Source organism: Dendropsophus ebraccatus, chromosome 1 (assembly GCF_027789765.1).
Source record: "Dendropsophus ebraccatus isolate aDenEbr1 chromosome 1, aDenEbr1.pat, whole genome shotgun sequence".
In the NCBI taxonomy this organism is placed as follows: domain Eukaryota; kingdom Metazoa; phylum Chordata; class Amphibia; order Anura; family Hylidae; genus Dendropsophus; species Dendropsophus ebraccatus.
The window spans coordinates 96524081-96547239 of record NC_091454.1 but is presented as its reverse complement, the minus strand read 5'-3'; the positions used below and the strand labels follow the sequence as shown (position 1 = coordinate 96547239).

At 40.9% G+C, this 23159-nt stretch overlaps 1 protein-coding gene across 3 annotated transcripts in view; it reads right to left on the bottom strand.

The window, feature by feature from the left end:
* Positions 1-23159, bottom strand: part of TAFA2 (TAFA chemokine like family member 2) — a 136661-nt gene that overhangs the window by 19668 nt on the left and 93834 nt on the right. For all 3 annotated transcript variants that reach the window (XR_011360598.1, XM_069955962.1, XM_069955964.1), the window contains exons 2-3: positions 16895-16949; positions 6889-6995 (exon numbers count right to left, since the gene is read on the bottom strand). Coding sequence is in view for 2 of the 3 variants with exons in the window: in XM_069955962.1 (XP_069812063.1) it covers positions 6889-6994 (106 nt within the window). In the remaining variant the exon portion in view is untranslated. The remainder of the gene's footprint in view (positions 1-6888; positions 6996-16894; positions 16950-23159) is intronic.

Sequence of the window (23159 nt, the reverse complement as noted above, 5' to 3'; positions counted from 1 at the left end):
CACATGTTCTGTAGATACAATCCATCCAGGACTGGACCTCAGAACTCCTAGCGTCATCATTCATCTGTGTTAGCACAGTAGCACTGAGATTTAACTGTTTCTAGGTTGATACAGGGTGTTCATCTGTTTAGGATCCCCCTCTCTTGGACAAATTGGAGAGTTTACAAAGAGCCTCTTTTGCTCTATAGGTACTACAGTGTATGCCATTACACAGCCCTTTGATGTACTTAATTTATCTTTTTGTGTCATTTCAGTGAAATTAAACACTTACTGGCACACTTTTCCCTCCTATTATAGCATATAATTGAGGGTGCCAGCATGGCAATACTTTGTTCTTGTTGTCAAGGGATCCTTGTAACAAGTAGAGCTTGACCCACATACAAAACGCTTTTAGGCTGGGTTCACACTATGTATATTTGAGGCTGTATTTGTGAGGCTGTATAGCAACCAAAACCAGGAGTGGATTGAAAACACAGAAAGGCTCTGTTCACATAATGTTGTAATTGAGTGGATGGCCATCATTTAATGGCAAATATTTGCTGTTATTTTAAAACAACGGCTGTGGTATTGAAATAATGGCCGTTATTTACTGTTATATGGCGGCCATCCACTCAATTTCAACATTGTGTGAACAGATCCTTTCTGTGTTTTCAATCCACTCCTGGTTTTGGTTGCTATGAGGACCTGACATGAGGACCAAATACAGCCTCAAATATACATAGTGTGAACCCAGCCTTAAACAGCAATAAAATGTTTGTACACCTAAAGAAAGTGATGGAAAAATGGAACTTGCCCAACAGGCGGAGCATGCATGAATGCATTAAAGATTTCCAGCTCCCATAATTACGCTACTTTTACAGACTGAAAATATTGGCACCCACCCAAAGATAAAGTCCAAATTAAAGTGGGGAAAAAAGTTATAAAACTTTCTTTCCTATACAGTTACTTGCAGAAAATGACCACACTAGTCAAAAAAAAATTTGGGATAGTAGTGCATTTAGTACTGTCAGTAAAAAAAAGTGTAGCAAACTGTGCTTTGTTTTATAGAAAGGTATTTACAGGTATTTAAAGCAGCATCTTATTTCACAAGGCTCATTTAGAAAGCACAGTAAATACATTGCATTACTTGTGCTGATCCTGAGGCACACTCTGTTTTATACAAAATGGCAATAGAGTGTGCTGACACTACTGACCACAAAGTCCATGCATTCAAATAGCTGACACTCTTTCAGCATGTGCAGCTGCTCCAAACGGACACATATCGGTAGACCATGGCGGTGCTCAGCTTCCAGATGGTGAAACACAGTTGATTTGCTTGTAGTGAAAATTGAATGGAACTCACCAATATTTGAAATGGTCATTTATTTGTGCACATAAACACAGACAGTAACACAGCAAGAGACATTGATAGCAGGGGCGTTCCTTTGGCAACAGCCATTTCACACAGTCATGCTTCTTCCGGTCTAGTTGGACACAAAACGGTTGTGCGGATCGGCTGTTGCCAGTGGAACGCCCCTGTTGTGTATGTCTCCTGCTGTTTGACTATCTGTGTTTGTGTGTACAAATGAATGACTATTTCAGATATTCGTGAGTGCCGCTCAACTTTATTTGAAGTATATCACACTCTGTTTTATAACCCAGAGCTGCATATCTTATAAAGTTTTTTGTGCACTTCTTAGAACAGAATTCACCAGAGCAAACATTGCACAGGCATCAAACCATCAAAAATTGTTGTGAGCATTAAGCTCAGTAGCATGCAGATAAGGAAATACAGTCGGTACTGTAATATGGTATAAGTCATGCAATGGGTTTGCAAAGTTACTGTGCTCTTTATGTAGTTTAATTATATATTAAATTATGTGTAAGGGGAAACATACACTATGAAGTCACCTTTTTCCTTACAGAATTGTCTGAATATAACAAAGAGTATTTGCAACAGTTATTCTCCAAGTGAATGGTGCGTTGGATTCTTAGGCTATGTTCACACTACGTAAAACTACGGCCGTTGTTACCGATGGCAACAACGGCCGTAGTTTTTGTGGGGTGGAACAATGCCTTAGTTTCAAAGGGATCCCGGCCGGAGCATATACACATTGTATACATATATATATGTATACAATATATATATGTATATATATGTATACATATATATATGAATTGCAGCCGTAGGAAACCCTGTCAGTTCCATAGTGAGCAGGGGGAAGCTCTGATGCGGGCAAGCGATGATCCGGGCAGAGACTGCGCGTTCTGTGACCCGGCCGTGGTCACGGAACGGCCGCTCTCTCACGCCGTGTGAACATAGCCTTAAAATGTCAGAGTTTATACAGCAAGATGTTTTCGTTTTTATTCCATATTTATTATATTTCTATACTGTCAATGCTCTAGAGATGTCAGAGATTTCCAATGGTGGAAAACTCTGACTGGTACTCAGGGGTTCTGCTGTATAAATGAGTGATACAGTGCCTACGTTTCAACAATTGACATAAGTACGAGCGCTCCATACACACCAAAGTCAAAAATTAAACCTTAGGGTTACAGATCATTGTCATGCATCTTTTACAGAAAATCTACTGTCAGAAAATGACCTATAAGTTAGCGGCTTTCCCAAGCCCTTGTGCTGGCTAAAAAGCCTCTTTGCCCCCCGTCCTTATCCCTGCGTGATTGACTATCAGCAAGTATCAGACAGTAAAAACAGATCACAAAAACAATAAGTAAAGGTATAATCGTAAAGTGATATGTTCCCTTTTAATAAAAACCCAGTGTTAGTCATGATGCAGATGTATGTGATATGAATGTATTTTATGTGGGTGGCACATATATATGAAGGGATATGTTCCTGTAACAGAAAATATAGTGTCACCACTCATTATGAAAATTACTGTCACATTAAAAATACAATCAAATCTGCAATCAGTATGTTATAGAGCAAGAGGAGCAGAGAAGATTTATGTTTCATTTGTGGACAAACTTTCATTATAACTTGTCTTTTATCCATGTAAACCTAAGTTTATTGCAGGGTAAGTAGTCAAGTAGGCGGTCATAGTCAGTGATTATCAGCTTCTTTACCAAAAAGTGTGTTCAGCTCACCCCTGACAGTTTTATACATGCACACATGTTGTCGATAGTTGTCAATCACTGAGTAGGACCCTCCACTTGACTACTTGGCTCAGAGATTTATTTGAGTAATAGACAAGTTATACTGGAACTTTTCCCACAAAGCTACAGTAGGAATTTACTAAGATTGTCATTTTACAAGCCAGTCTTATGTAAAATCCCACTGCTTTCCAAAGAAATAATTTCAAACAAGTATTCTCATGTACTACCCTTTTACTATTTCATAGATAATGCAAACATAAGCAATTTTTCTAAACCTTTTCATTTGCAAATATGCTTACTTTTGTATTTTTGCCGTATCCTCTTACCCTATTGTGTACTGCTCATGGCCTAGGTCCTCTACCACCACTCTCAGTTTTGTGAGTGGTGGCAGGGATCTGGGGGAGCGCTGGTGAGTATGATCTACAGCTTTTACATCTCCCACTCAGATCACAGACTAATCTAGGGCTTGTGGATAGTCCCTGGGGCCTTCAGTGAACTCTGTGAACCCCTTTCAAAGCACTTTATGCCAGGTATTGGTTACATGAAGAGTGCAGTATTAAGTTGAAAAAGCATGGCTCTAGCATGGACATTCCCCCCGTATATCAATATGGTTAGCCCCTCCTTTTCTATAACAGAATTACTGAAGATTGGATTGTACTCTTCATGTGGCAGTTTCTCCACATATTTTGTTTATCAAACACATCAGCTATAGCCTATACTGTACATGTAAGCAGATGCAAACAGACCACAGCTTATATATAAACAAATATTGTAGAACACACATTGATGGTGATATGTTTAGTCAATATTGGCCTTTTTCATAGACACCAGATTCATTATTATCAGTTCTCAATGTTCAATAATCTTCTAACAAAGTAAAAATGTTAAAACACAATCTGGACAAAGGAATATAATGCCAATTACTTATTTATTAAAGTATGGAGAGATTGCCAACACCAGCCATAATTCCCTGAAAAGCCAGGTATGTCTTTCAGCAATCTGGTTACTACTTAATTGTTGTCCCTGCTGCTTAATTAACCTATTTTAGACAAAATCAAAGCTTTTGCACAGGGCTCATGTTGGCATAATGTGTTGTCAGTGTCACTAACAGAGCTAATGACTGGGATCTTGAGAGCACCACATGAAGCTTTTACATGTGCATTGCCAAGATAGAACATCAGCTATTCCTGAAAACTGCACATATTAGCCATCTGTGTGTCGCCCTATGGCCTTTACACTCCAAATAGAAAAGTTACATAATAACAATATTAAGACTTAAAACATCAAAATGTTTACGTAGGCTGTTTCAAAATGAACATTTTTATCCTTATTATATCCTGTATATTAAAATCTTTGTGACTGAGATTACATTCACTATTTTTCTATAGACTGTGCCATATGAGGGCTTGGTTTTCGTTGGACTCATGACTTATTTCATTTTAATATAATCTGAGAATAAAAAACTATTTGTGGGATGAAATTGAAAAAAGAAAAACACCAATATAGCAAATTTCAGAGGATTTGGTTTTTAAACCATAAACATTATGGTAAAAGTGACTGATTATTTTCTGTTCAAGCATATTAAAAGATCAGGGTAAGCCAAAATTGTGCATGTCATCTGATCGTTTTGTTTTAACACGCCATATTACACCAAGTGATTATTGGCGTGAATGGTTGGTAACGCTTTGTGTAATAAGGACTTTAGACAATAATGGTCATAGTCTGAAGATATTTGCATGTAGACATAGACCTAAGTGATATGTATGAACTGTGCACATGTACTTTTGTATGTCTACTTTATGTATGTATGTTAGTGTGATTATTTTATGCTGTACTTTTAGTTTTATTTGTACATTTCAGAATTGTGAAAATTGTCCTGGCTACTGGAGGTGCAAAATTCACAAAAAAAAAACCTGGCAGCGAAACCAATCTAGATAGAAATATGAGAAGCAGTGCATAGAAAAAACATGGAAACATTTGTTACATCATGAGTATAATAAGAGACATTTTGGCATCTTCTCTAAAAGCACAAATGATCTTGAAATCCATATATTTTTTTTTAAAATCCTGGTTTTAACTTTTTAACCCCTTAAGGTCTAAGCCTATTTTCGTTTTTGCGCTTTTGCTTATTCCATTTTAAGTTTAAAAGTCCATAGCGCTTGCATTTTTTCACCTAGAGACGTATATGAGCGCTTATTTTTTGCGAAACCAATTGTACTTTGCAATGACAGGCATTATTTTTCCATAACATATGCTGCGAAACCGGAAAAAAATCATTTGCGCTGTCAAATTGAAAAAAAAAAACAAATTTGTTTTAATTTCGGGGAGTTTTGCATTTACGCCGTCCGTCCTATGGTAAAACTGACTTGTTATGCATATTCCTCAAGTCGTTATGATTACTATGATATATAACATGTATAACTTTTATTGTATCTGATGGCCTGTAAAAAGTTCAAACCATTGTTAACAAATATACGTTCCTTAAAATCGCTTTATTCCCAGGGTTATAGCGCTTTTATCCTTTGGTCTATGGGGCTGTGTGAGGTGTCATTTTTTGCGCCATGATGTGTTCTTTCTATCGGTACCTTGATTGCGCATATACGACTTTTTGATCGTTTTTTATTACATTTTTTCTGGATTTGATGCGACCAAAAATGCGCAATTTTGCACTTTGGAATTTTTTTGCGCTGATGCCGTTTACCGTGCGAGATCAGGAATGTGATTAATTAATAGTTCGGGCGATTACGCGCGCGGCGATACTAAATATGTTTATTTATTTATTTATTAATTTATATTTATAAAATGGGAAAAGGGGGGTGATTTGGACTTTTATTAGGGGAGGGGATTTTTTATTAATAAAAACACTTTTTTACTTTTTTTTTTACTGTAACTAGAAGTCCCCCTGGGGGACTTGTATATAGACAGCACTGATCTCTCATAGAGATCAATGCTGTGTATATACACAGCAAAGATCGATTAGATCGGTCATAGATTACTATGGCCTGCTGCAGGCCATAGCAATCTATTGCCGAGCCGGGATCAGCGTCATTCCGACGCTGAGGCCCGGCACGGGCAGAAGAACAGATCTCGGGGGGGAGATCCGTCCCACTAGACACCAGGGACGTGAGGTCTGAAGCCTCTAAGTGCAGCTGTCAGGTTTGACAGCTGCACTTAGAGGCTTAATTAGCCGGCGCGGCAACGGGACCCGCGCCGGCTAATAAAGGCACTGCCCGGCTGCACGTGTCAGCCGGGATCAGCGCCGTTCAGAGCGGGGTCCCGGCGGGACCCTGCTCTGAACACCCCCCGCGGCACCATGACGTATCAGATACGTCATGGGTCGCTAAGGGGTTAAAGAAACAAAATATTGGGTTTTTTTAGCACATTCTAAGATGGCAAATATAAACATGTCAAAAATCATATCCTTCGGAACATTCTAGCTAATAATACATTATACCAGTTCATCAAGTTTTCTAAGATGTCATACCAAGTGGAAAGCCTTTGGGCATTTTGGATAATAATAGGATACTTAAGTATTTAAGATTCCATGCTGGCGTTTTGTAATGTTTCCGTATAAACACTATTTTGAACACTGGGACCTGCTATTTCAGTCTTTACATTCCCTTTTCTTCTATTGGAATTGCTAAGAATGCTTTTAGGAATAAATGGGAGGCTTCACTATGTGAAGATTTACATATGAAGTTCACAGTTTTATATGTCAAAATAGGAGTATCTAACATATTATTAGCATTTTGATGTGAGCCATATCTGTGTCCATGTGAGAAGATAGCTTACCTCTTTGATGAACTGCCCCAACTGATAACTTTGCCCAAAGAGTTCCAATAAATATTATTATAAGAAATGTCCCTTTTGTTGCCTTCTGCAGATATCTTTTATTCATTCTGTAACAAAATATAAGCAAGTTATTATTGTTTAACATCAACCATGAATAGAATATTCCAATAAACTTTTTCCCACTATGAAAGACATACAGCAAACACACTGCAAATGCTGTGAAAGTCTAATTTGCCAATGCCTGATGAAGAGGGGATTGCGCCCTTGAAACGCATTGCATCAAATAAAAGCCTGAATTTGACTTCACACCAGTGCCAGGAGTTCATTCAGAAAAAGAACAGGGTAACGTGGCCGGTGTTCCAGAAGGGGTGGTTGCGCCAGATGAATCCCATCAGCCTCTTCCTGTTATTGCTATTGTAATTTGCCAATTAATAAGCCATTATCCCTCGACAAAACCTTGTTACTAAAAGCCAGTGAATATAACTTGTCATATCCATAATTCCACACTACTCCTATAGACACATATTGATATTAATAACAGATATTATATTGTACAGGTTACCATCATGCTCCCAACATAGCTCTGTTCTATTAAGGCATAGACCTCTGAAAGCGTCCAGTGGGATCTGGCAGTAGCATGTAGGTAGCAATGCTATGTAGGTTATGAAGTGAGGTCTCCTTTTACTTGATTCAAATCTTGAAGGTATAAGTTATGAGACAGCACTCCAAAAGCCAGGAAATAACTTAACGTTTTTTTTTATAATCATATATCTCAGAACCATGGTACACTATTAGTGATTATTTTTCAATGCACTATATACAGGCCCATAAGCATAACAGTCTTGTTTAAAGGAGAAGTCCGGCCAAAATTAATTTTTGATATGTTATTACTTATGGAAAGTTATACAAATTTGTAATGTACATTAATTATGGGAAATACACATATAGGGCTATTTCTCTTAATTTAGTAGATCAGGAAGTGTTAGAATTCTCTCAGATACAGTGACGTCACGACGAATGGTGTAATTCCTATGGAGTGTCCAGCAGGGGGCACTCTATATGTAGAAGTCTATGGGACTTTATTGTTTCTATGGATTTTTATGTAAAGTAATGTAATGTTATGTACAGTGTGCTTTATTGAATGAATACATCTATGGAATACTTTGGGGAGCAAGTGTCCTTGCTTCCCAAAGTATTGCATAAATGTATTCAATCAGTACATTAGGATATCACAGTAAGGGCGGGTTCACACTACGGAATTCTCGTGGACAATGTCCGCGGAATTCCGTCAGCTGTCCGCCTGTCATGTCACTTCTTTTAGCGGATCGCGGAATACGCCGGCCCATAGAATGGTGTCTATGGAGCCGGCGGCAAAACGTGTGCCCGTGCGTGCGGACAGCTGACAGAATTCCGCGGACATTGTCCGCGAGAGTTCCGTAGTGTGAACCCGCCCTAAGCCCGCCGATCCGCCACACTCCCGCCACACGCCGATCCACCGCACACCGATCCGCCGCACTCCCGCCGATCCGGACTATATACACTGAACTACTGCTCCCATATAAAGTGGCCAACCCCTTCAAGTTATCCAATCAATCTTTCTATATGCCTGAAGAAAGGTATTATATACCCAAGCTATTTCTGAGATATATGATGGACCATCTCACACACTGGTCCTTATTAATATCCAGCTTCCTTTGCTTTCGCCTAATTCACTGCACCTTTCAGTGATGTTAAAGGGGTTGTCCAGTGAATATCTTTTTCTTTCATATAAACTGGTGTCAGAAAGTTATATAGATTTGTATTTTACTTCTATTGAAAAATCTCAAGTCTTCCAGTACTTATCAGCTACTGTTTGTCATGCAGGAAATGTTTTACTTTCAGTCTGACACAGTGCTCTCTGCTGCCACCTTTGTCCGAGACAGGAACTGTCCAGAGCAATAGAGGCTTTTTATGGGAATCCTCATAGAAAACCTCTCCTGCTCTGGACAGTTCCTGTTTTAGCCAGAGATGGTAGCAGAGAGCACTGTGACAGACTGAAAGTAAAGCATTTCCTGCATGACAAACAGTAGCTGATAAGTACTGGAAGACTTGAGTTTTTTTTAAATAGAAGTAAATTACAAATCTATATAACTTTCTGACACCAGTTGATTTGAAAGAAAAAGATTTTCGCTGGACAACCCCTTTAATGCTATGGCTGATTAGTGTATAACCCAGGTATGCAAACTATTACTGCATGACACAGTACTTGTTTGACTGTAAAACCCTAACAGACAAAGGTGTGATGAGCAATTCGCTCTTCTGTCTGTCAATGTCATTCACCCTTGTAAGAAACGGGCCACAAACTGAACCGCAGAGAGCTCCCACTGCCGCACTTACTAGAACCTGTGCTTCACAAATCCCTGCAACAAGAGGCCAATGGACCCATGGACCACACAATCACATCATCATAATCATTGTGTATGTGTGTGCTGGGGGGGGCCTCAAAAGCAGTGAGAGAGTATATTTGCTAGAAGCTGTCCGGGCCATGTTTTAGGACTGTTAGGCTGGGTCCACACTGCGTTTTTAGCATACGTTAAACGGATCAGTTTTTTTTTTAACGTTTTTGTGTCCTTCAAAAAAAAAACGGATCAGTTTTGATCCGTTTTTTTATAATGGAAGTCAATAGAAAAACGGATCAAAACGGATGCAGACAAATGCATCCTTCTTGCAATCCGTTTTTTTCAAAAAACGGATGAAAAAAACGGATTGCAAAAACACAGTGTGAACCCAGCCTTACCAATATTATATGTAGCAAATATATATTCTAAGGCTAGGTTCACACACAGTAAAATAAAAGCTAAATATATGAGTCAAAATAAAACAATTTAAGAACAGATGAAAAAAATTATGAGCATGTTCATTATTTGAATGTTTGTGACCATTTACGGACATTTTTCTATATTGTGTGTGCACTGCCGGATAATTTCCCATTGACTGCAATGGAGCACATTATTTTACTGTAAATACGGTCATATTTTACCTTTATTTTACAATGCAAGCATAGCCAAAAATGCTATTTCTATCTTATCAATATTATCTACAGTATTTTCTTGTTGCAAATCACATTTATAAAGAGGCAAATCATTTAACACAACTAAATAAAACTTCTTTTTCTTAAAAAAAAAAAAAAAAAAAAAAACACATTAAGATGTCAACTTAATAGGTAGTGCCTTTTTGTAACAGCATTTGTATTTTTTCAGTGTTTTATTATATTTTTACAATATCCATAGAAGGAAACTTCTAAGTTAGTGCAGTAGGATAAGTATTGTTTGGGCAGTCGTGCATTGCAAGACAAGTGACTTCAATTATTTTAGTTATTATCTTGAATGTATTTCAATAATTATCTGTGGGAAAAAAAAAACATTTTCAGCAACTTACTGTACTTGGAAAATTAATCGGATTTTAGTGGGTCTGAATTATGACAGAAGTAATTAAAGAGTTGATTCACTAGAAGAGTAATCCATCCACAACTTTTGGATAATCCTTGAAAACATTAAATACATATGTCAGAATGATGCTACAAAGGTTTTCTGGTCTCTTTCCTGGAGATTTTATAGCATGTAATACAAATAGAAATCATTAAATTCTCTTCTGTAGAACGCCAGCAGAATATGCAGTATATAAATGTAGAAAAGAACCTCAAAGCTGGCAGCTACATGGCTTAATCTCTTCCACATAAGCATCCTTTAGAGGCTTATCGGCCCCTTAGTACCAGCTGGGAAGCATTGTTTCTGCATGAGGTAAAAATTTTATATAATGTTTTCTTACACTTATTTTAATAGTCAGCAGACAAATCTAATTTGTATACTAACAGCCATGTAAAGTTGTGCTCAGAAAGTGTGCTTTGACCTATAATGTTGCTGAAATAAAGTCAAAGTGTTATATGACGAGAAAAAACTTTTAATTGCTTGTATTCTGAACATTTCCTAGAGTAAAAAATAAAAATCTTAAATCTTCTAGTACTTATCAGCTGCTGTATGTCCTGCAGGAAGTGGTATATTCTTTCTAGTCTGACACAGTGCTCTCTGCTGCCACCCCTGTCCATGACAAGAACTGTTCAGAGCAGTAGCAAATCCGCACAGAAAGCCTTTCCTGATCTGGGCAATTCCGGTCACTGACAGAGGTGGCAGCAGAGAGCACTTTGTTAGACTGGAAAGAATACACCACTTTCTGCAGGACCTACAGCAGCTGATAAGTACTGAAAGCTTGGAGATTTTATCTATGAGATAAATTTTTCTGTGTAAACACACCATAAGTCTCTGCTGGCTAAAATCCAAGAAAGTTTTTCTCGGATAATGGGCAGCAGGTAAATTGGTATTCCTTAAAATTAATTTTCTTTTTTACTGAAGAGTTTATATTGAACATATATCATTAATTAGTGTGCTATCTGAGGAAAAGGGCCTTAAACCTGAAGTGAATATATTTTAGGAAAGAGGAATAGAATTACTAATATTCTCACATTTCCTGAACTAACTTAGGCTTGAAAGGCAATGGGCACAAGCAAAGACCTCATATTTCCCACATTGGAAAGTAAATGTTTTAACCATCTCAAGTGCACATCTCAGAGATCTGCAGAAGAACTGTACCACACCGAATGTGACACTGCGGTGAAACAGTGATTTCCCCAGAGCACTCTTGTGAAGGATAGATTTCAACAAAGTGCTTGTTTCCCAATAGGAGAGGAAATGTGTTTTGATCCTGTTCTGACTGATGCACAACCCAGATCTTGCACATCTTGATCAACAGAAAAGAGCCAAGGCTAGCATCATAAACAAAAAGCCAAGTACAAGATAAACCTCTCCCAAAGCCAGCACAAATATAAAGGAGCAAAAAGGAGCAATAGATATTAGGTACATTTCTCCCAAAAGTTATAGCATAAGAGTATTTGCTTAAGCTGCCCCTTTATTACAATCATGATAAAGGGAATAGCTGACTATAATGTAGAGGAACACTCACAGTGTTAAGTGATCAAAAACATATTTGAAATGTATGACGCTTGATGAGCAAATGCATATTGCAAATGTCAAGAGAACACTCAAAATATGTCAATGATTTCTACATTTATGGAAATTAAATATAAATCACATCAGATCATCAGAAGTACTGAAATACATCAGCACGGATACAATAATGCAAAAAATGAAAGGGGTTATAAAGCTCTGGATTAATGGTGCGTTTACACGGAACGATTATCGTTATCAAATGCGATAACAAACACATTTGAGCGATAATCGGCTTGTGTAAACACAGCGAACGATAAATCGACAAGTGAAATATCTTCATTGAGATCTTTCAACATGTTTTTAAATCGCCGTTGGTTGTTCGCTGAAAATTCGCAGATCGCTTTGTCTAAACAGTCTTTCGCAGATTCACCCTATGTGTGAGATGGGCCCAAGCAATCTTAAAACGATCCCAAAAACTATTTATTCTATCGATTTATTCGTCTAAATGCTGATCGTTATAAAAACCAAATCATTGTTTCAAAATCGTTAAACGATTAATTGGGCGAATTATCGCTCCGTGTAAACTGACCATAACACATCCGGCTATTTTAATGCTATTCATGTGAAACCAGCTGCATTCTAGTGTCCTGTTCACCGAATTTAGCTTATTTCTTCACCTCTCTGCAGCTCTAGGCTCTTCACCTTCTGTATGCAGGCACCAGTGTGACCATGGACTGTAAGAGGCTACTGTATTTTAGCAGGAGGACATTGCAGTCTGCTTTTTAATATTTCCCTAGTTGCCTGCGCTCTGTTTTCCTCCGCTCACCTGTATAGAAAGTAGTCCCACTTGTAAACAGCTTTCAGGGACCTTATTTCCCTTCCACTGTCTCCAGCAATGATCCCTTATGACTATTACTTGGTACTATTTTCTCTCTATTTACATATTCAGGCTTACAGACCTGCAAAAAGGAAGTATATGATGTACAAATTTACAAAACTATCAAACATACTATTGAAATAAACACAATTTTATGAGATAACCATTTGAAGAGCAGATATAAATGAATAATTTTGCCTTATTCATCTACTCACCACATTTATTGATTTACAAGTTTGCAAGTCCATAGAAGACAATACAAGTGCATCTTGTCTGCAATACAGTATGTTAGTTAACCTCTAGTGGTTGAAATGAACTTAAAATTCAACAATGGTTGTTAGTGAAAAGAGTAATTTTTGTAGTGCTCAGTTATAAGAAAAAAACCTAACCGTTTTTTTTCACAGTTTGCACTGCATGAATGATAAATGACACACACAGTGCAAACAAGGAACCTTTGGGCTCAATTCTAGTGTTGTGTGTAATTTATTGAGACAAGTTGCAGGACTCACTAAACTGTGAACACACTCTTTAACTTTTGATTGATGGTCCGTACAACCTATAAACCCTTTCTTTTTATTGCAGTCCACCTCAAAAAACAGAAAGTATATTTAAAGGCATGGCAGTAGTCAGTGTTTCCATCTGGGCTCTCCACTATATGAGTGGGATTGAGCATTTTGTCAGGATGGTGGCACACCTGAGATCAGAATGGAAGCAAGTCTTACAAGTATTTTCAGATTATGGTGCGTTTACACAAATTTATCTGACAGATCATTGAAGCCAAAGCCAGGAACAGACTCCTCCAGGTTTTGAGTGATGAGCTGGAGCACTGCTGTTCTTTGGCTACTTTAGCCTTTAATTTAATCTAGTAAAATGGCTTGGTCATGGCCTGATCCCCTCTCCCACCCAGCTCCAAAATTGGCTCTGTTAACCCTTAGCCGCACCAGGAAGTTATAGTACGTCCTGGCAGGAGGTTACTATCCGCACCAGGACGTACTATAACTTCCCGGCTCCCGGTGCTCACTGTTTACAGAAACAGTGACCGGGAGCCGCAACTAAACTGTCAGCTGATAGCTGACAGTTTAGTGTTGCTGCTGCTGGACCCCCTGAAGGGGTCCAGCACAGGCGATCACCGGCATCAGTGGATCGGTAACGATCCACTGATCCCGGTGAAGCAAGCATTAAACCCCCGGTCCCGGTCTCTGCCGAGTTCCGGGATCCGGGGGAAGCTGCTGCCACACAATCCCTGCCCCCCGCTGTCCCCCGATCTTCATCCCCGCCTGCTGCCGCCGGCGCTCCTACTGTGCCGGTATTTACCACAGCACAGCGGCGGCGATCCGGCGGCAGCGGCGATCCAGCGGCAGCGGCGAACGGGGTGGGGGTGGTGGGGGGCGGGGGTCTTTGACTTGCTTCATCCTGGAGGCAGAGAGAGCCCGGCATCGGGGGGGGGGGGAGAGAGAGGTCCATGCTGCAGCAGGAGGGGGTCACATAAGAGATTGCTCCTTCCCCCTCCTCCTTGCAGCACTGGCTCCCCGGTCCCAGAGCTCAATGAGTTCTGGGACCGGAGAGCCAGTGCTGCAAGGAGGTGGGGGAAGGAGCGATCTCTGACGTGACCCCCCTCCTGCTGCAGCATGGACCTCTCTCTCTCCCCCCCCTGATGCCGGGCTCCCTCTGCCTCCAGTATGAAGCAATCCCCCACCCCCGGATCGCCGCCGCTGTTTCGGTACTCACCGGAGGGGGTCACAGCAGATGTCTCAACTTCCCCCTCCTCCTGGCAGCACTGGCTCCCCGTATCCCAGAGCTCAGAGTTCCGGGACCCGGGAGCCAGTGCTGCGAGGAGGAGGGGGAAGGAGCGATCTCTGCTGTGACCCCCTCCTGCTGCAGCAGTATGTACCAGTGTCTGTGTAGTGACGCTGGTACATGCTGCTATATACTGTGAGTGACAGCTCTGTGATCAGAGCTGTCAATCACAGTATCTGATCATGGATGCAGGCTCTGATCCCTCACTTTGTGAGGAGATCAGAGCCTGCATCCATATACTGTAAAACACACACACAAACACACACACATATAATAAAAAATGCCCCCTCCCAGTAATAAGGAAGATCTTAGTGTCTGTCAGTCAGCGTCAGTTAGTAAGCGTCAGTCAGTGTCCGTTAGTAAGCGTCAGTCAGCATCTGTTAGTAAGCGTCAGTCAGCGTCCGTTAGTAAGCGTCAGTCAGCGTCCGTTAGTAAGCGTCAGTCAGCGTCCGTTAGTAAGCGTCAGTCAGCGTCCGTTAGGAAGCGTCAGAGTCAACGTCTGTTAGGAAGCGTCAGTGTCAGTCAGCGTCTGTTAGTAAGAGTCAGTGTTCGTTAGTAAGAGTCAATCAGCGTCTGTTAGTAAGCGCCAATCAGCGTCCCTTAGTAAGGGTCAGTCAGCGTCAGTAAGTGTCTGAGTCCGTCAGTACGTATCAGTCAGCATCAGTTAGTAAGCTTCATCAATAAAACTCAGTCAGCGTCCATCAGTAAGCGTCATTCACTGTCCGTCAGTCAGCGTCCACTAGCAGGTGTCAGCAAGCATCAGTCCATTAGCAGGTGTCAGTCACCTTCGTTAAGTAAGTGTCAGCCAGCATCAGTCAACATCCGTTAGTAAGAGTCAGTCAATGTCCGTTACTGAGCATCAATCAGCATCCGTTAGGGTCCGTTTACACAAACAGATTATCTGACAGATATCTGACAGATTTTTGCAGCCAAAACCAGAAATGGATTTGAAAATTTGTCAGTCAGCATCCGAAAGTAAGCATCAGTCAGTGTCCATTAGTAAGTGTCAGTAAACGTCTGTGCACACACAGACATAGGTGCTCCTTCTCTTCTGAGCCCTGTTGTGCGCCCATACAATACTTTATGTTCACAAATGGGGTATTTCTGTGCTCAGGAGAAATTGCTTTACAAATATCGGGGGGCTTTTACTCCTCCAAGCTTTTGGAAATTTGAAAAATTTGGGATTTTGCCAATGTATAAGTGTGAAAAATGCAATTTTTCATTTTCATGGCCCACTTTTGCAAAAAACTGTGAAAAACCCGTAGGGTCCAAATGCCCACTGTACCCCTTGTTACATTCCTTATGGGGTGTAGTTTTCAAAATGGAGTCACTAGTGGGGGGGTTTCACTGTCTCGGCACTAGGGGGGCTCTGTAACTGTAACATGGTCTCCTACATTTATTCCAACCAAATCCATACTCCAAAATTTAAAGGGTGCTCCTTCTCTTCTGAGCCGTGCTGTGTGCCCACACAACACTTTACATCCACAAATGGGGTATTTTTAAAAACTGCAGATTCAGAGGAATAAATATTTTATTGCATTTCACTTTTTTTTAACTGTGCGATAAGAAAGAAATAGAATTGAATTGAAATGTCTACAAAGAAAATGGAAATTTTTACTTTTCACACTTATTTTGCAGTTATTCCTGTGAAATGCCTAAAGGGTTAAAAACAGTTTTAAATGTCAATTTAAATACTTCAAAGGGTGAAGAGTTCAAAATGGGGTGAATTATGGGGGTTTCTAATATATGGGCCTCTAGAATATGCTCCAAAACTGAACTGGTCCCTAAAGAATTCTGAGTTTTAAATTTTTACAAAAATGTAGAAAATTGCTACTAAACAATCATGGCCTCTAAAATCCTAAAACAGTTCAGGCATGTTAACCAAATGCTGCCAATATAAAGTAGAATGTTCTAGATATGAATTAGTCAATAATTTATATGGTATAACTATCTTTCTTATTGGCAGAGACTTTCAAATTTAGAGAAATGCAATTTTTTTCAATTTTTCACAACATTTTGGAGTTTTTTACAAAAAAACTTAAAGGTAGTGGCCCAAATGTACCACTAACATAAAGTGGAACATGTCACGAAAAAACAATCTTGGAACCACAAGAATCGGTAAAAGCATTCCTGAGTTGTTAATATATAAAGTGAAACATGTCATATTTGAAAAATTTGGCCGTGTCATAAACACCAAAACTGGCTGTGTCCCCTAGGGGTTAATACAAAAATCTACTATGCTACATGATATATATAAAATAAACTGTTGGTTTAGAATTGGAGAAATTTTACAGCTATGCAGCACTTTATCAATTAAACAATTCCTTTCAAAATTGTAAAATGGACTCACCTCCTTCATTCACAATCCAGATTCCCCCCAGGCACACAAGAATACAGTTTAACATCTGTAAAATAAATAGTAATTAATTAGTTATCAGTTTTCTTCATTCATGAGAACTAAATAACGTCAAAATTTAGAAAGCTCTGAGGGCAAACATGACACTCACAAAAAGAGTGACCACCACAAATTTTAAAGTTAAAACACCTATTTTGGTGAAGATTTTAAAAAAAGTCAGGAGACATGTCTGTCACATTGAACTCTAATATACTTTTCATAGGTATGATTACCAAAATAATAATACAGTCATAGGCTGTATTCACACAGTACAGTACAATAATACAGTCATAGGCTATGTTCACACTACGTAAAAGTACGGCCGTTGTTGCCATCGGCAACAACGGCCATACTTTTTGCGGGGTGGAACAATGCCTTATTTTCAATGGGATTCCGGCCGGAGCGTATACACATCATATCATGTCAGTTTTCTGCGGCCGCAATTCAGTGAATTGCACACAATTCACTGTATGCTATGGGAAGCTTTGATGCGGAAAGATCATCCGGCCTGTACTTAAGTACCGGCCGGGATGATCCAGGCGGAGACCGGCCGTTCCGTGACCTGGCCAGGGTCACGGAACGGCCGGTCTCTTACATTGTGTGAACATAGCCTTATAGTGCATTAAATATGTACTATACATATTACACAGCCTTACACTTTGCATGTTAATAGTACCAACACAGAGTGCATAATATTGGCATTATATACTTAAAGAGGATGTACCACCAGGTACATCCTCTTTAAGCTGAACCAACGTATCGAACGGCGCCTTCACAGGGAAGCCGATGCCGTGGTCCGTTTTTTGGACCGGGGCCCAGTTCCCATGCACGGCGCCGTTCTATGCACCGGAACCGGATGGTGCTCAAGCACTGGAGGTAGGCCAGCCCGCCTCCAATGGGCGGGAATTCCCTCCCCTGTATGACGCGGCTCTATTCATTCAAAGGGAGCCGCGTCATACAGGGGAGGGAATTCCCTCCCACTGGGGGCTGCCCAGCCGGCCTCCAGTGCTTGAGCACCAGCCGGTTCCGGTGCATAGAACGACATCGTGCACGGGAACTGGCCGGCGGTCCATTTCCTGTGACGGCGCCGTTCAATCCGTGGGTTCAACTTAAAGAGGATGTACCTGGTGGTACATCCTCTTTAACCCCTTAGCGACCCATGACGTACCTTATACGTCATGGTGCCGCGGGGAGTGTTCAGAGCGGGGTCCGGTCGGGACCCCGCTCTGAACGGCACTGATCCCGGCTGCATGTGCAGCCGGGCAGTGCCTCTATTAGCCGGCGCGGGTCCCGTTGCCGCGCCGGCTAATTAAGCCTCTAAGTGCAGCTGTTAAACCTGACAGCTGCACTTAGAGGCTTCAGACCTCACGTCCCTGGTGTCTAGTGGGACGGATCTCATCGCGGGGGGGAGATCCGTTCTGCCCGTGCCGGGCCTCAGCGTCAGAATGACGCTGATCCCGGCTCGGCAATAGATTGCTGTGGCCTGCAGCAGGCCATAGCAATCTATGACCGATCTAATCGATACATACACAGCATTGATCTCTATGAGAGGTACTAGTATCAGCCATAGGTGTGAGGTGCAGCACTCTTTTTCTTCCCTGAACCGTATTTTGTTTCTCTCTTTTCTCCGTGTTTTGCACTCCTCCTGGTGAGACCCACATGACCGCAATTAGCAGGAGACACCTGAGTGCTCATGGTTTTAATCCCTCCTGTCTGTCCCATTCTATCTTTGATAGCTATGGTGAGTGCAATACCTTATCCAGACTTGTGCTGTTTGGGGGTAGCTTCCTCCGCCGGTGGTGCTGGCTGGGTTTTGGTGTGGCATTTTTGGGTCTGGTCCTGTGGCATGGTTACAGGGCTGTTCCATGGCCTCCCTTCCCTGACTGTGCACGCCTGCGGGGGTAGTGGTCGCTGACCGGCACAGTGTGGATTTAGTGTAGGGACCCATGTGTATCAGATACCTGCACGAGGTACATGGGGCAGTGTGGCTTGATCAATTCACATACAGAATTCTGATGTTTTTTATGCAGCCGAGAGGTATTAGTATCAGCCATAGGTGTGAGGTGCAGCACTCTTTTTCTTCCCTGAACGGTTGTTTATATACAAGTCCCCCAGGGGGACTTCTAGTTAAAGTAAAAATAAAAGTAAAAATGTTTTTTTTATTAATAAAAAAAACCCTCCCCCATTAAAAGTCCAAATTACCCCCCCTTTTCCCTTTTTATAAATATAAATAAATAAACAAATAAATAAACATATTTAGTATCGCCGCGTGCGTAATCGCCCGAACTATTAATTAATCACATTCCTGATCTTGCACGGTAAACGGCGTAAGTGCAAAAAAATTCCAAAGTGCAAAATTGCGCATTTTTGGTCGCATTAAATCCAGAAAAAATGTAATAAAAAGCGATCAAAAAGTCGTATATGCGCAATCAATGTACCGATAGAAAGAAGACATCATGGCACAAAAAATGACACCTCACACAGCCCCATAGACCAAAGGATAAAAGTGTTATAGGCCTGGGAATAGAGCGATTTTAGGGAACATATATTTGTTAACAATGGTTTGAATTTTTTACAGGCCATCAGATACAATAAAAGTCATATGACTTGAGAAACATGCATAACCAGTCAGTTTTACCATAGGGCGAACGGCGTAAATGCAAAACTCCCCGAAATCAAAACAAATTCCTTTTTTTTTCAATTTGACAGCGCAAATAATTTATTTACGGTTTCGCAGCATGTGTTATAGAAAAATAATGCCTGTCATTGCAAAGTACAATTGGTTTCGCAAAAAATAGTATTAGTCTTACCGGTAAGACGTTTTCTACGAAACCTTCACGACGGCACCACAGGAGTTAACTCATGCCCTAGGGACAGGAAAAGCACAAACACGAGAGGTTAAAAGCCCCTCCCCTTCCTGCTAGCACCAGTGCATTATAACAATTTCTGAGCACCACGTGAGTATTATATTCAACAATACAATATAGGGAGGGATGTTGGTGCCGTCGTGAAGGTTTCGTAGAAAACGTCTTACCGGTAAGACTAATACTATTTTCTCTCCTTACCTTCACGACGGCACCACAGGAGAAATACCAACAATTTCCCCTAGGGCGGGGCCACAGCCTGGAGACCTTTCTTACCAAACCAGGTCTTCACTGAGCTGAAACTGCCAACCACAATGCATGGCAATAGTAGTAGACCAGGTGATAGCTCTGCAATCTGATCTAAAGATGTGTAAGCCTTCTCCGCCCAAGAAGTGAACGCAGCCCTGAATGAAAGGGCCTTGATCAATAAAGGTAAAGGTAAGTCCTATACCTACGCTTCCATACAGCATTCCGGATTCCACCAGCTACAAATTGCTGGAAATCTCTTCAGTATATTCTTCCTCTGGAATTGAATGAAGATCAATCCAGGTGTTACAGGATTCCAGGAACTATATTACAGTTTCTCTACGGTGCAGGAATAAAACTTCCATCCTTAATCATCTTTGGATTTCCTGTAGTGTCCCAGGAAAGAGCCAAAAGATAAAGGATTGTATACAAGACTGAAAATCAAGGCTGTTCAAGTACATCCACCGCCACTGGAACATCGCTTGGAAAGAACTTCTATACCTCCTTGTTCTGATAAATCTGCGAACAAATCAGAGGCAGACCCAATTGAGGGATAAAATCTGGACCTTCCTCCTTGAGACACCCTTCACTCATGAAAATGGATTGACTGCTAAGATAAACCATGTGAATTGTAAGATATGTGGCTGTTGGGGATAAATATGTCGCTCCCCTAGGTGAAGATCCAATCTGAATGGATTGAAGTGGATTCTGCTTTGCACTATCCTGGTGTCTCAGATGTGCCACAGTGGTACTGTTGTCCAATAAGATGTGAATTGTTAGATTCCAGATATTATTCGCCTGCTGTAAGGCCCCCGTCTGCCTGCAGCTCTTTAAGGCCTGAAGACCTTGCTGCTGTCCTTGGAGATAGCAGAAACTGGCCAACGTCTGTGACTAATCTTATCTTAGGAAGAGGGATACAAAGATAACCCCATCTTCAAGTAAGCCATGTAGGCCAACATATAGAGACCAACAGACCTGTGGAGAAAAGGATACCTGTGCCTGATTCAGAATGACAAGTCTATTGGTTTATTACAGTAAGAATCTAGAATGAGTCTGATTCTAAGGTGTCACTGGAGAATAAGTAGTCATGGATTCCAAATGGACATAGTCCTCAAGTGTAACCAGGCCTCCTACATTGGGAACAGTCTAGTCTTCTCCACCAGAGATACCCAATCTGAGGGGAGAGAGGACATTATTACCTAGGAATCCGGAGGATCCCCAAATATATTTTGGGTGTCTGGGTTGAGATCCGATTACTGATTGTTTATCGGACACCCCCAGGAATAAAGATCACCACTGGCTGTCGTTATTTTCTGAACAGCTTCTATGTGGAATCTGTCAAAAGAAGAAAACTCAACCAGACAGGCGGAATATTTATCCAAAACCGATGAAGGTAGGGAATCAACTTCCCCATAAACTAAAGAAGATGCAAAAGGGCTGATGAATCCGGAAGGAGAGAGCACTGCATTGATAATGCTGGACACAACTGCCCATGCAAACTTCTACTAAAGACAAGAGTTGAAACATAGTAGAAACATCTTTAAGTCGATTAACGCCCTCATAGCATCCTATAGATTAAGTTGAGTAGTAGACTACATGGATTCCATCTTGAATCCTCTGTATCAGATAAATTTTGATGGGTTCCAGGTTTATACTAAGCCTGTATGTTCCGTTCAGTTACTAAATAAGGAATAGCTGAAAAGTGCCCCTTCTCTAACTCTGGCACTGGGACAGAGGTCACAACACAGGGCTTTATCAGCTTCTAGACCCTGTAGAAGAGTCCTGATTAAAGGAGCTGAGAAGGTAGGTGGACTAGGAAACATTTGGGGGGAGAAGATGACTATATTGAAGTCCTGGAGAATAACGTCCAGGATCCAGATGACTTGGGTGACACACATCCAAGCCTCCTGAACTCCAGAATCACCCCCCACCTCCAGGATAGTGACCTGGTGTAGTCCTGGGAGGCCTTGGGAGAGGTCCATAGACATCCCTCCTATAAGGCTCCTGAATTCTATGGTGCTACATTGAACCCATACTTCTTAACTACTGAAGGTCTATTAGAACAGAAGAATTTCCCAGATACTATAAAGGGCAAACTGAAGACCTTGCATAGAATGGGATTGTCAGATTTTTTTTTTTTTTTTTTTTTTGTGTGTGTGACTAATGGCAGAAAAGGTAGAACCCAATTCCTGGCAACCATATGGACCATCACTGCTGAGGAATCAGCCAAGAAGGCTAAGGAATTGCTACAAAGAAAAGACACATCAATAATGTGTTCCCGAGGGCACCTTTATATATATTTATTTATTTTGATGGTCGTCTCTGATTGATTCCCATATGTACTGCACAAGAACACATGTAGCAGCAACATCTCTCACAAGAGAAAAGTAACAGTCTATAAGACTTGTACAAATCCTCCTGGCCTCAGTTGAAGAGCCTACAAATGGCAAGGTGATTGCTAGTAACTCTAACCACCTGGGTGTCTAAATCCCATTCTTCCCAGGTTTTGTTAATCATCAGTGATGAGGCCTGAAAGGTCTGCTGAATAGGAACTAGCTTCCACATGCTAACCCCAGCAAACAACTCATCTCCAATAGATCACACCTCTTGTGTATCCTCCATCCCAGTGGAAGTCTGACAGAGAGAAGGTAAGATCAAATGGCAAAATATGTTCCCTAGACTCTGTGTATCAATGTGATAGAGCAGAGAAGCCTATAGATAAATTACTGGATTTAAATAGTTGAATCAGATAATGTACAAGACTCAAGCCTAGAAGCAAAAGGACAGGCCCTGTGACTCCTAGATTTTAACAGGTACCTCTGGTACGCTGAAAGCTGCTAAAGCCATAAGAAGGTATAGCAATAGGTGTAGCAGCTGCCATATCATCCTTCATTATCTGACCGAACAGATAGGAAGGAAGATGAGGAGAGAAAACAGCGCAGAGGATGACAGTTACATTAAGTTATGCAAGTGTTTAACAGGTGAAATGCAACATCTGATTGGCCAGATCTTCCATCCATTTAAACATCCTCTATAATGATGACATTAAACACAGGATATTTTATGTTCTTGTTAATAAAGGAGAGAGGCCTGCATAGTAACAGGTAAAT